At 44.4% G+C, this 11794-nt stretch overlaps 3 protein-coding genes across 4 annotated transcripts in view; 2 read left to right on the forward strand and 1 right to left on the reverse strand.

Annotated features, from left to right (window-relative positions):
* The window catches only part of LOC132386585 (gastrula zinc finger protein XlCGF26.1-like), a 146123-nt gene that overhangs the window by 109742 nt on the left and 24587 nt on the right, over window positions 1–11794 (reverse strand). The gene's annotated exons all lie outside the window — the stretch shown is intronic.
* Window positions 1–11794, forward strand: part of LOC132386582 (NACHT, LRR and PYD domains-containing protein 3-like) — a 288111-nt gene that overhangs the window by 4463 nt on the left and 271854 nt on the right. The window contains exon 3 of one of the 2 annotated variants that reach the window (XM_059958872.1): window positions 659–825. The gene's annotated coding sequence lies outside the window, so the exon portion shown is untranslated. The remainder of the gene's footprint in view (window positions 1–658; window positions 826–11794) is intronic. The other variant, XM_059958873.1, reaches the window with a different exon arrangement.
* Window positions 9218–11791, forward strand: LOC132386593 (zinc finger protein 174-like). Its single transcript, XM_059958892.1, has 2 exons — window positions 9218–9430; window positions 11284–11791. The coding sequence occupies exons 1-2, from the start codon at window positions 9321–9323 to the stop codon at window positions 11690–11692; spliced, it is 519 nt and encodes a 172-aa protein (XP_059814875.1). The 5' UTR covers window positions 9218–9320; the 3' UTR covers window positions 11693–11791.

Here is an 11794-nt window from a genome sequence, read left to right on the forward strand (position 1 = left end):
TACAGTTGTTGTGAACAAGGTTTACAAGAATAATCTCAGGAATGTTCGGCATTATGTATGAGGAGCATTTGATGGTTCTGGACCTGTGCTCAATGGAGTTCAAAGGGACGGTGGGGATGGTGGAGGGATGTTTGGTTAAATAAACCTACCAAATACTGAAAATCCTGGATACAGTGGACATGGAGAGGATGTTTCCATTAGACTGTGATCTGATGGCACAATCTCGGAATAAAGAAGCTTTCCTTTAAAACTGAGAGGAGGAAAAAATTCAGCCAGAAGATGTCTGATCTGTGGAATTTGTTGCCACAGAGTTGGTTGAAGCTGCCATTTGGGTATACATATGACAGAGATTAACATATTGATGATTGCTGAGCAGCTCAGGGTTACAGGAGGAAGGCAGGAATGTGGTGTTGGAATGAAAATCAGCCATGGTTAAATGGTGGGGAAAACCAGTTGGACCAAATCACATAATTCTGTTCCTGACTGAATGATGGCTCCTCCTTATCCCGTATTGTTTTGTGATGTGTGAGTGACAATAAAAAAATGTTTACTGAGATCATTATATCAGCTTTCTACGTTTTGTTCTCAGTAACATTAACCAGAAATGTTTGGTTCTCCTTTTTATTGTTATTGTGCTTCATTGTCTCTCTGGTTAAAGTTAGACCTGCGGTGAGAGGTTTCTTGGAAGAAAAACCCCAACTAGAAGCAAACCACGGCTAAGACAAGGGAACAGCAACAAGTGAACCAGCCCGAGGACTGAGAGCACCGACTGGAGAGGACCCATCTGACTCAGGGTTTCCATTGATTCAGTCAGGAGAAAGTTTGGTGAGTCTCATTTACTCAAACACTGGTCCTTTAGACATCACATACCTGTACAAAGGAAGGTAGGAGATAATTGGAGGGAGACTGAATGTGCCCAGAAGTACCAGTTATGCCTCTGTCAGACCCAGTTGCAATCACTCCAGGTCTGGTAATGAGCTTCCAGCAGCGCAGCCCTTTAAAACCATTCCCATTCTGTGGAAGTCGAATCCGGATAAAGTCACTCAGAGACCGTACGGTACAAACTCTTTATTCCAAGCACCCGGGGCTTACTTAGTTAGTTGCTCAAACAGGAACAGTCTGTGACTGTTCCCACCCAATCCACTAACTGACTAACAATTCCCCTTACACCACAGATATATCCATCCAGATACCCCCACACAAGACAGGCTATGTACTACATGACAGGCTGGAGCCCCTAAAGACAAACTACAAAATAGTCATAATGGTTTACCCACACAGAGCAGACTGAAGCTATCCTATCTCTACATGTGAATGCGCAAGGAGATAAGCATCCGGAAACCCTAGCTCGCTACCCTCAAGAAGAAATATGGCTCAGCATGGCTTAGTACATCTATTGATCATCAGCAGTTTCTTTCAGAAAAACCGGCTGCTATTGTTTAACAAAGTGTTAACCATTTTACACACTTTATCCTTCCCTCCTTTTGATCATTACATTATCAACAATGCAGTAACTTTTTACAGAGAAAGTAACTGACAACAGCATTGACTTATCAGTGGGTAAAGACAGTGTACAACAGTAATTGTAACAAAGATATATACAAATATTAGGCCATAATGCAGTCTTATTCCCCACATATTACCAAATAGGCCTTCAAAGATCACCTGTGTAATCGGTGAACCCGTGTAAATCCTGCCCTACTTTCTTGATGCTGTCAATCTCCTTTTCAGTGTGCTCGGAGAGGGGTGTAATGTTAGTAGATTCATTAGGGGATATACATGCAGCATTCTGTGTCAATAACAGCACAGGTTCCCTCTTTCTCAGCTGGGATAAACTCTAAAGCCGTACGATTCTGTACGACTGTTTGCCAGATTGCAATCATTTCAGTGGATATTTCCATTACTTGGGCTTCTGTTACTGTCAGGGCCCCTGCAGTGTTGTGGCCAGCTCCTCAAGTGCTGTATCCAAATTGATTATCTCTAATGAATTCCTGGCTACTCCATAGGAGAGAAAAGTAATCATTCAAAATCAAGCAGATTCAGTTGTTCCTCTCGGCTGCTGGGCACCTGCAAGTATGGCCAAGGCTGCTGGGCACCTGCAAGTATGGCCAGGATGCATGTTTCCCAGTATTGGAAGTTCCATTTGATGGGGGTCTGAGACACCATCCCTCAAAACACTGACAGCCACAGTCATCTCTGACTGGACCACAGGTCCTCATCTCACTTCCCCGGAAGTTATTTGAGAAAGCCCGGGCTGAGAGTTCCTCACTCTGGTTGAGCAGGATTACTGACATTGGAACCACAGTTTGACCATGCTGTGGAATTTCAGCACAAACCCAGCAGGCCCCTAGTTCTACCTGTTTGGCATAGGTATGACAGAAAGATGGAAATGTTGACATGGGTGCCCCCGGATGCTGGGGTGAGCCCTCTCAAAGACATAACCATGAACACCACTAACAACCAATACGTTTTCCATTAGTCTAAGAGGGACCTTCTACACAGTTCCTTCAGTAACATGTTTGGCACCTAATTGCTGTATCCACTGAGATTGCCCCTTCAGTTTCACACCCATCTAAGTGGTCAGCAACACCTAATATGGTCCTCTCCACCGAGGTCCAAGGTTCCCTCAATCCCAGTTGTTTGTCAGGAAAAAAGTATCCCAGGTTCCATGGTGGGATAGTCACTCCTCTCTGCAGAGCAGTTCTCTTCCTTGTAAGTCTGTCGTACCTGTGAATGTATACTTGGAAAATTTTGGTTAGTTAGCATATATATTTCCCCATGTCTTCCCCTTGGGTATGAATATCCAATTTTGTTGGTAGACTTTCTGGGAGCAATGGTACACAAGGTCTTAGTCCCCAGGGTGTCCTCATGGGCCATCCATAAATAATTTCAGCTGGTGACAAATCTGTTTTCCCCTGTGGAGTAACCCTCATATGGAACTGGTAGGACTTTCAACTGAGTCCATTCTCCACTGTTAGTTTGGCCAATTTACTCTTCAGAGTGCCATTGGCTCTCTCCACTGTGCCAGCGGCCCGTGGGTGGAGTACAAAGTTGAATTGTTGCTGGATAGCTAGTTCATTACTTATGCCTTTGTTTACTTTCATCACGAAGTGTGGGTCATTGTCAGAGCTCAGCATCTCTGGCAGGCCGTACCTGGGAATTATATCCTGTAATAATACCTTCACAACAGTCATAACAGTATTGTTGGTAGTTGGAATAGCTTCAACCCATCTACTAAACACATCTATAATATCTAAGCAGTATCTATAGCAATGTACTCTAGGCAATTCAATAAAATCAACTTGTAGACACGAAAAGGTCCACCTGGCAAGGGACTCGTACCCGGTGTGCAGGGTACAGGTTACCAACCATTCCCTCCTTTCCCAGGTGTGTATAATTACGTATATAATCGACCAATGTTGGTAAAAACTGTGTAGGAACACAAACCTGTCCCACTGGGGTGATCCAAAATCCTAGGTCGGGGTCTTACTGGCACCCCATCTGGGACCACAGTTTTCGCTTCTCCTCAGAGAAAAAACAAAACAAAACTCGAGGTAGCTGTAGAGCGGTGAGTAAGTTGTTTACAAAGGTGGCATTACTAATGGGGTGGGCAGAGAAAGTCAGGGATCCCCACGTTTCCAGAGAGCCCAGTAGTCATGTACAATTCCAAATGCGTAACGGGAGTTTGTGTAAACGTTCCCACTTTAGTCTGTTGCTGGGATACAGGCACGAGTCAGAGCAAACAGCTCAGCCTTCTGGGCGGAGACAGCTGCTTCAAAAGAGGCCTGTTCAATTACTTCACTGCCCATCACTATTGCATAGTCAGAATATTGTTATCCTGCTGGATCCACAAAAGAGCTTCTATTCTCATAAAAATTTGCCTCGGGATTGAGGGGATATTGCTAAATGGATGGGAGAGTCTGTCCTTCTTTCATGGTGATCCAGACAGGGGGGCAGTTGGTGCGACAGACTTCTTGGCCTGAAATTGCACAGAGATGGGGTACAGCATGGGATTGGCCACCATTAAAAGGTTTTCTTACCAGATATCCCGTCTTCACCATAGACTCCTTCCTATATTGGACTAGACCAGGCATGGGCAAACTACGGCCCGGGGGCTATATGCGGCCCGTTAAGCTTTTTAATCCGGCCCGCAGAACTTGATGAAATTATATTAATAAGCCTTGTTAACGTTTTTTCCCCGCAATTCTGGCGTTTTCCCAATAGATGACGCACTCTATATACATTTGTGGCGACCCATTTCCTGGCACATCCGAACCGGCTCACAATTAGCCAGCGTTCCGGCTAAGGGAGATAGCCTGCGGGGATTTGTGAGCACAGAGCTTTGGAGCCTCTGCGCCACGGGGGGCAGGTTGAGGGAGGCTTAAAAGTGAAGCTGGGGATTTCGAATAAAGTTTTTTTTCTTCGACTGCAGTTACCGACTCTGTGTCGTAATTTTAGCGCTGCATGTAGCACACCGCTACACATTGACCTTTGTTGAGGTGCAGCGTATTACTCCACATTTGCACTTTACTCTTTGTTCGGCTCGACCTATTTGTGTGAACAGGCGTTCAGCGTCATGAACATCAACAAAGCCAGCCACAGATCCAAGTTAACTGACCAACACCTCAGATCCATCCTGAGAATCACCACAACAATACTAAATCCAGACTTTGATGCGCTGGCTAAAAAGGGAGACCAACAACATTGTTCCCACTGAAATTAAAAATAAGTTTCTTCGTTGTGTTATGTAAAAAATGCATTTGAAAATATTTTTTTCAATAAGCATTACATGTTACGTCATTGCTGTTAAGTGATGGACATGAGTAGTGCGCAGGTGCACGTACGTTCTCAAGATAAAAAATGCGCTCCAGATCAAATAACGCGCTCTGCATACTGGCGCGCTGTCATTGTTCTGTCCTTGTGCTGGTCATTGTTGAGTTTTGGCACAGGGGACTATTGAATAAGAAAGAGCAGGACAAGTAGACCTGCATCTCCTACCGTTTTTGAAATAAAGACAGGCAGGAGGAGAGTGATGATGATAATATCTTGAAGGATAACAGAATTTTCAGTGCTTTAAAATAGTAACTGTTACTATTTAAAAAAGCTGTATTTTATTCATTTAATTTTCAGTGTTTTAAAAGTCATTTCAATAAATAGCTAAATACCATGGGACTTCAAAGACAGATATTTTGTTGTAATGCATTTTCAATTGAAATTAAAGCACATGTTGTCTACATATCCCATGATATTTTATTTTCTCTTATGAGGTGTATTACCAAAACACTCCGTCCATCTGCTCCTGGTCCAGCCCCCCTGTCAAATTTTAGAACCCTTTGTGGCCCACAAGTCAAAAAGTTTGCGCACCCCTGGACTCGACCCACAGTCTCCCTCGGTGCTGAAGGCTTGTTTTGTTAGGGTGTAGGGCAGGAACCCTGGGCTCTTTGGCTTGAACCCAGTGCAAATCCTAATGGTGGTATTGTAGCGGTGTGCTACACGCAGCGCTAAAATTAAGACACGGAGTTGGTAACTGCAGTCGAAGGAAAAAACTTTATTCGAAAACTTCAGCCTCACTTTTAAGCCTCTGTCAACCGGCCCCCCATGGCGCAGAGGCTCCAAAGCTCTGTGCTCGCAAACCCCCGTAGGCTATCTAATTGTGAGTCGGTTCGGATACGCTAGGAAATGGGTCGCCACAGTATGGGCAACTACCAGTTCTGCCTGTCACCAAAGGAAATCCGGAAATTCGGCCAGTAATGCAATACCGTCTCTTCCTTTAACCTCTCTAATCACCGTGACTGGGAACTTCTGTCCCTCGGGGGATGCATAATATTGGCTTTCCTCAGTGGCGCACCCCATAGGGTCAAAGCGCAGAGTCACATGAGGGTTGGCTGCTGGCAGAAGGAGTGTCCAATTTAATTGCCCTCCTCCTGGGGGTCAGAAACTGGGGAAGCTGTCGGTTGTTCACCTGACAAGGGTGACAGCATTGACTGTGCAAAGAATCTCGACTTCCAACGGACAGAGCAAGTCTCTCCCTGCGAGATTACACCCCCCGTCTGGTGGTGACTGTAAATGAAACCTCACACTGGCTCCCCTGGAATTCCACCTGCAGAGGCTGGGTACGTGAATATGTACGTTCCGTGCCTTCGAACCCTAACAGAGTGATTGTAGCGTCTGATAGCTGGAATCCCTTTTCCGATACTATTTCCTGATTGAGAGTGGAAAACTGACTGTAAATGATTTATAGATAAGTGAACAGAAAAAAGATTGTTTAAGACAAATGTAAGTCCCTTTCAGTTCGAAACAGGTGAATTGATCATAGGGAACAAGGACATGGCAGACCAATTGAATAACTACCTTAGTTCTGTCTTCGCTAAGGAGGACATAAATAATCTTCCGGAAATAGTAGAGGACCAAGGGTCTAGTGAGATGGAGGAACTGAGGGAAATACATGTTAGTAGGGAAGTGGTGTTAGATAAATTGAAGGGATTAAAGGCAGATAAATCCCCAGGGCAAGATGGTCTGCATCTCAGAGTGCTTCAGAAAGTAGCCCAAGAAATAATGGATGCATTAGTGATAATTTTTCAAAACTCCTTAGATTCTGGATTAGTTCCTGAGGATTGGAGGGTGGCTAATGTGACCTCACTTTTTTAAAAAAATGAGAGAGAGAGAAACCGGGGAATTATAGACTGGTTAGCCTGACATTGGAGGTGGGTAAAATGTTAGAGTTTGTTTTGAAAGATGTAATAACTAGCACATTTGGAAAGAAGTGAAATAATAGGACAACATGGATTTGTGAAAGGAAAATCATGTCTGGTGAATCTTAAAGAATTTTTTGATGATGTAACTGGTAGAATGGATAGGGGAGAACAAGTGGATGTGGTATATTTGGATTGTCAAAAGGCTTTTGACAAGGTCCCACACAGGAGATTAGTGTGCAATCTTAAAGCGCACGGTACTGGGGGTATGGTATTGAAGTGGATAGAGAATTGGTTGGCAAACAGGAAGCAAAGAGTGGGAGTAAATGGGACCTTTTCAGATTGGCAGGCAGTCACTAGTGGGGTACTGCAAGGCTCTGTGCTGGGACCCCAGTTGTTTACAATAATGATTTATACGATGGAATTAAATGCAGCATCTCCAATTTTGTGGATAACAGAAAGCTGCGTGGCAGTGTTAGCTGTGTGGATGCTAAGAGGATGCAGGGTGACTTGGTGAGGTTAGGTGAGTAGGCAAATTCATGGCAGATGAGGCCACAGCCGGCGTACTGTGTGCAGTTTTGGTTCCCTAATCTGAGGAAAGAAATTCTTGCCATAGAGGGAGTATAAAGAAGGTTCACCAGGTTGATTCCTGGGATGGCAGGACTTTCATATGAAGAAAGACTGGATCAACTAGGCTTATACTCGCTGGAATTTAGAAGATTGAGGGGGGATCTTATTGAAACGTATAAAAATCTAAAGGGATTGGACAGGCTAGATGCAGGAAGATTGCTTCCGATGTTGGGGGAGTCCAGAACGAGGGGTCACAGTTTAAGGATAAAGGGGAAGCCTTTTAGAACCAAGATGAGGAAAAACTTCTTCACACACAGAGTGGTGAATCTGTGGAATTCTCTGCCACAGGAAACAGTTGAGGCCAGTTCATTGGCTATATTTAAGAGGGAGTTAGAAATGGCCCTTGTGGCTAAAGGGATCAGGGGTTTGGAGAGAAAGCAGGTACAGGGTTCTGAGTTGGATGATCAGCCATGATCATACTGAATGGCGGTGCAGGATTGAAGGGCCTAATGGCCTACTCCTGCACCTATGTTCTACGTTTCTATGTGTGGACATTTAAAATCTCCCACAATCACAACCTTGTGCTTACTGCAAATATCTGCTATCTCCTTACAAATTTGCTCCTCCAATTCGGTGGTTTACAATACACCCCTATAAGTGTTACTATACCTTTCCCATTCCTCAATTCCACCCAAATAGGCTCCCTAAATGAGCCCTGTAATCTATCTTGTCAAAGCACTGCTGCAATATTTTCTCAGACAAGCATTGCAATACCTCCCCCCTTGCCCTTCTGAAACAACAAAATTCAGGAATATTTAGTTGCCAATCACACCCCTCCTGCAACCATGTTTCACTAATAGATACAACATCATATTTCCAGTTATCAATCCATACTCTAAGCTCATCCACCTTTCTTACAATGTTCCCAGCATTAAAATAGATGCATTCAAGAAACATTCCACCTTTTCCTCTCTGTTTATCCCTAACGGTGCAAACAACTTTATTATCTCTTTTTTTTCCTTCTCCCGTACATCATCGGTCTGAGCAGTCCTACATCAGGGAGGATGTTCAAGTCATCTCTGTGTTAAAAGTTTAGCCATCACGGTGACTGAAAGCAGCTGCAGGATCATGAGGGACGGTTCTGATTCTGAAGTTCTTGTGGCTGCTCGTCGCACCCAGGACTGAACCCTGGTCACTGAGCATTGGAGGACTCCGTTCTGCTGATGTTAGTCTTAATCTAGATTGGTGTTTAATATTGTGGATCTGTGAAAGATAAATCAGTTCTGTATCAAATCCCGTGTCTCAGGTACTTACTGTCTCTACCACACTCATAATGTACGCTAAAAAGGCCACTCAGCCCATCTGGTTCCTGCCCATGTTTCTGTTCCATATCCGTATATCAAAATCTCTCCCTGCCGTTCCCCTCTCACTCTCCCTGAGATGACAGGTTGCAACTAGTCACCACTCTGTGGGATAGGAGATTTCCCGTGAACTGCATGGAAACATATAAATGCACAACTCATTACAGATGCTTTGTCCCACATTGCTGTGCCGACCATGTATCTTACTCTAGAAGCTGCTTAGTATTACCCTGCCGCATAGCTACCTATTTTCCTAAGCTCCATGTACCTATCTGAGAGTATCTTAAAAGACCCTATTGTATCCACCTCTACCATCGTCGCTGGCAGTGCATTCCACACACACACCTCTCTTTGCTTAAAAAACTTGGCTCTGACGCCTCCCCTGTACCTACTTCCAAGCAGCTTAAACCTATTCCCCCTCATGTTAGCTATTTCAGCCCTGGGAAAAAGCCTCTGGCTATCCACACGACCAATGCCTCTCATCATCTTATACACCTGCATGATTTTGTCCCGGGTGAAAAAGACGATGAGCTCACTGTGGTTTTGACGTTCTCTCTCTCTCTCTCTTTCCTTGTGAATGATGTCACAGCCCCACCTCAGTGAAGCACTTAAAGCGACACTCACTATAAGTGAACCTGGGGTCTCGAAACACAATGCACCTCTAAAGTCTGACAGCAGAGTAGCGAGTGAATCTTCGATGGTGCAGAGTCAAAAACCTAAAGTTGCTCCAGAGAGAGATGGGGTCCAGTGTTTACGAGGAGGAGGAGGAATCAGGAGGAACCAGCAGGATGTGACTACAAAAGAAAGGTCAGAAACATTTGGAAACTGGTTGACCGAAAAAAATGGTGGTTAATTTCAGGCAGCAAATGTGGAGAGGAATAAAAAGACAATGTTTAGGCCGAGCCCCTTCAGCATGCCTAGCCTGTGTACTTCGCTGCTTAGTTGCTCTCTGAATTGCAGAGTTCCTCCAGCTTTTTGTGCATGTGTGTGTCTCTGTATTTCCAGCAACTGCAGAATCTCCTGTGTTTTATAACAGCATTGTACTTTGGCATTAGATACACGTTGATATTGAGTATATTGTTTATGGGAGCCACTTTCTGTGTTAAAACAGCTGCAGATTTTTTCTACACACACTATAAAAAAAAATGAGGTATGGTCATTGAACCAGTGCTTGCAGAAATGTTTAATGGCACCATAATGTGTCAGAGGGCCATGCGTTAAGAATTTTGCTGGCTCTAAAGTGCAGATGAAATATGCAGGCGTCAGGCTGAGGCCATCCCTGAGTATCACGTATGCGCGCAGTACACAGAAGGCCTTGAAAATGTCGGGTACAGATAAGAGCAATTCTCTGTGTTTTTATCTTAAACACTGACTTCAGGACAATTCCTGTGAAATCCGGACACCATGGCCAACAATCCCGGGACAGTCCTGCTCTCGTCCCTGTCTCTCAGCACCACAATCCATACATGGGCCCCGGGGAGCTTCCGGCTGCTGAGGGAATGGGAACCGATGGATCTCTCAGATAGAGCTGAGCTCCAGCTATAATAAAGGCAAGGATTAGCAACTCAGAGAAAGGGAACAAAATCTTTTACATCACCAGTTGAGAAAATCACCTTTGTTCTATCTCCAATCACTAACAAGAGAAAATCTGCAGATGCTGGAAATCCAAGCAACGCTCACAAAATGCTAGAGGAATTCAGCATTAGTACTCTTTTCTATAGATGCTGCTTGGCCTGCTGAGTTCCTCCAGCATTTTGTGTCTATTGCTTGTTCTACCTCCTCTTGTTCTGGACTTTTCTACCCATGAGAACATGTTTTGTCCCATTCTCTCTGGGTATGTAATGATATCAAACACCTTTGTCATGGGCAGCAAGTATCTTTCACATCGCAAATGTGCCAGACTCCAATGAGACAGACTCCTGTCCTTCCCTTCATATTCATTGGCATTGCCATCACTGAGTTCACCACTGTCAGTCGTTGGGGGAGGCTTCAGGGGATACTTGTGTGTATTCTGGTGTTGCAGTACTTGCTGGAGAATTTGCAAATGGGTAGAAGTGGAGTGATATTTGGAAATCTGACTTTTTAAAGTGTAACTTAGCAAGCAAACCACATATGGACAATATGCAAAAAATTTTGGTGAGAAAATCCTTCATTACCCATTACAGGCCAGCTGCATCGGTTGTGTGAGAGTGCAGATGAACTTGATCGAACCCAGAGGAGATCAATGTTCCTATTGACAGTGATTTGCCAGCTCTTAAAATGAATACCTCTCTATAAAAATTCACTGTGCACATCTTATCACTGGGTAAAAAAAAATACACAGTGCAAGATTTATGTACACACTGGTTATTACAAGTTAGTGGGTGTATTGTAGGGTAGATGGGAAGACCTGTAGTGTCCCTGATGCCCTCACTTCCAAGATATGCATCCAGCTGCAGTTTGTAACCCTGCACTGTAAGGAGTTGGAACTTGAAATGCATATGGGAATAGATGGTCATTCCAGATACCAGCACTCTTCCCAGTCAGGAGATGATTTATCTTCCAACTTGAGTTTAACCTCACTGTAACAGTGTGATACTAAATCAAACCATGGCAACTCAAGTAATCTCATCGGAAATGTTGTCCTACACCCATTGATGGATGTTGTCAATCTTTTACAGGATAAAAAATGAGAAGAAATTTGTCTTCAGGAATCTCAAAGACAACACGCCAGTTTTGCTGTCTCTGTCCAGATATTTAAGAAGTGGAGCAAGGTATTCAATCAACCGTCCTTCCAGCTCAGACTGTGGAGAGGGATTCACTTGGTCATTTGAACATCTAGCAAGCCCGTCATTTTACAGAGGAGAAAGGCCTTTCACCTGCTCAGACAGTGGGAATGGATTCACTCGGTTATCACAATTGAAGGTATATCAGCAAGTTCACAATGGGCAAGGCCATTCACCTGTTCTGTGTTTGAGAAAGGATTCTGTCGGGCAACCCACCTGTGGACACACCAGTCAGATCACACTGAGCAGAGTCTGGTCATCTGCTGAATTTCAGGGAAGTGATTCTCTCGGTCATCTGACCTAATGGCACACCAGCGTGTTCACACCAGGGGGCGGCCATTCACCTGCACAGTCTGCGGGAAGGGTTTCACTGCATCATCCAACCTAGAGACATCAGCGAGTTCAC

The sequence above is a fragment of the Hypanus sabinus genome, unplaced genomic scaffold (assembly GCF_030144855.1).
Source record: "Hypanus sabinus isolate sHypSab1 unplaced genomic scaffold, sHypSab1.hap1 scaffold_122, whole genome shotgun sequence".
Lineage (NCBI taxonomy): Eukaryota > Metazoa > Chordata > Chondrichthyes > Myliobatiformes > Dasyatidae > Hypanus > Hypanus sabinus.

Excerpts from the sequence above, each read along its gene's own strand:
- LOC132386593 (XM_059958892.1), top strand. The coding sequence starts at position 9,321 with ATGGTGCAGAGTCAAAAACCTAAAGTTGCTCCAGAGAGAGATGGGGTC. Across the intron at positions 9,431-11,283 it reads GATGTGACTACAAAAGAAAG|GATAAAAAATGAGAAGAAAT; the intron begins GTCAGAAACATT and ends AATCTTTTACAG.